Below are 1,877 nucleotides of genomic sequence, written 5' to 3' on the forward strand. Positions count from 1 at the left end.
TGATATATAAAGTTAACCCTTTAAACCAAACTGGCCAGAAAACATCTCAATTGGCCAACAAACTAGTGATGAAATTAAACCTAAAGATGATGATATATTAAAATGCAATGTGTAACAGAAACATATCATGAAATTATCTCAAATGGCCAGGTAACTGGTCATCCAATGTCAATGGGCCTTTCAGTATATGAAACCAATTATAACATAAGATTTAATTTATTTGGGTTAAAAGGTTAATGAGTAAATGTACCTTGATCACAATGACTTCCAAGCCATCCAGGTGTACATGCGCAGGTGTATGAAGTTTCTAAGTCTGTACAAGTTGCTCCATTCTGACATGGAGTGGAATGGCATAAATCACCAGCTATAAGGTAAAAAATGCATTTATCAATACCAGAATAAACCAAATCATAACAAAAAAGATTTTAAAGCCAAGCTTCAAAAGGAAATATATATTTTTCATATGTTGTCAACTGATTTTTCTATGACACGAAAACGGTGTTTATGCTTTAAATGGGTGGCAGAGGGCAGACTTTCATTAAAGACAATTTTAAATGTTTACCTACCTTGTTCACAATGATTCCCTTCCCAGCCTGCACTGCATGTACAGTTGTAACTTGTCTGAAAGTTATTGCAGACTCCTCCATTCTCACATGGGGAGGATAAACACAGATCAATTGCTAAAAGGAGTAAAAACATTGCAATGAAAAGACATAAATAGTAAACTATCATTAAATATTATTTTTAAGAAAATTATAACATTCACTAACCTTGTTCACAGTGTGTCCCTTCCCAGCCTGCACTACATGTACAGCTGTAGCTTGTCTGAAAGTTATTGCAGACTCCTCCATTCTCACATGGGGTGGATAAACACAGATCAATTGCTAAAAGGAGTAAAAACATTGCAATGAATAGACATAAATAGTAAACTACCATTAAATATTATTTTAATGAAAATTATAACATTCACTAACCTTGTTCACAGTGTGTCCCTTCCCAGCCTGCACTACATGTACAGCTGTAGCTTGTCTGAAAGTTATTGCAGACTCCTCCATTCTCACATGGGGTGGATAAACACAGATCAATTGCTAAAAGGAGTAAAAACATTGCAATGAAAAGACATAAATAGTAAACCATCATTAAATATTATTTTAATGAAAATTATAACATTCACTAACCTTGTTCACAGTGTGTCCCTTCCCAGCCTGCATTACATGTACAGTTGTAACTTGTCTGAAAGTTATTGCAGACTCCTCCATTCTCACATGGGGTGGATAAACAAAGATCAACCACTAGGAAGAAGAAAACGTAGAAGTGAAAGACATATAAAGGCTAAATTTATCATTTACTAAATTTTAAGAAATTATAACTTTTACTTACCTTGTTCACAATGAGTCCCTTCCCAGCCTGCACTGCATGTACAGTTGTAACTTGTCTGAAAGTTATTGCAGACTCCTCCATTCTCACATGAGAAGGATAAACACAGATCAATTGCTAAAAGGAGTAAAAACATTGCAATGAAAAGATATAAATAGTAAACTATCATTAAATATTATTTTAAACAAAATTATAAAACATTCACTTACCTTGTTCACAATGAGTCCCTTCCCAACCTGCACTGCATGTACAGTTGTAACTTGTCTGAAAGTTATTGCAGACTCCACCATTCTCACATGGGGATGGTAAACACAGATCAATTGCTAAAAGGAGTAAAAATATTGCAATGAAAAGACATAAATAGTAAACTATCATTAAATATTATTTCAAAGAAAATTATAAAACATTCACTTACCTTGTTCACAATGAGTCCCTTCCCAGCCTGCACTGCATGTACAGTTGTAACTTGTCTGAAAGTTATTGCAGACTCCACCATCTGT

General features: G+C 34.2%; 1 protein-coding gene across 1 annotated transcript in view; it reads right to left on the reverse strand.

Annotated features, from left to right (window-relative positions):
- Nucleotides 1-250: 250 nt before the first annotated feature.
- Nucleotides 251-1,877, reverse strand: part of LOC117106546 (fibropellin-1-like) — a gene marked incomplete at both ends in the record, with an annotated part of 4,194 nt that continues 2,567 nt past the window's right edge. Inside the window, 8 exons of the mRNA XM_033247926.1 lie at nucleotides 251-364; nucleotides 567-680; nucleotides 771-884; nucleotides 975-1,088; nucleotides 1,179-1,292; nucleotides 1,381-1,494; nucleotides 1,587-1,700; nucleotides 1,793-1,873. Of these exons, the coding sequence (XP_033103817.1) occupies nucleotides 251-364; nucleotides 567-680; nucleotides 771-884; nucleotides 975-1,088; nucleotides 1,179-1,292; nucleotides 1,381-1,494; nucleotides 1,587-1,700; nucleotides 1,793-1,873 (879 nt within the window). The remainder of the gene's footprint in view (nucleotides 365-566; nucleotides 681-770; nucleotides 885-974; nucleotides 1,089-1,178; nucleotides 1,293-1,380; nucleotides 1,495-1,586; nucleotides 1,701-1,792; nucleotides 1,874-1,877) is intronic.

The sequence above is a fragment of the Anneissia japonica genome, unplaced genomic scaffold, assembly GCF_011630105.1.
Source record: "Anneissia japonica isolate Jap-2015-1 unplaced genomic scaffold, ASM1163010v1 scaffold70013_len4569_cov154, whole genome shotgun sequence".
Lineage (NCBI taxonomy): Eukaryota > Metazoa > Echinodermata > Crinoidea > Comatulida > Comatulidae > Anneissia > Anneissia japonica.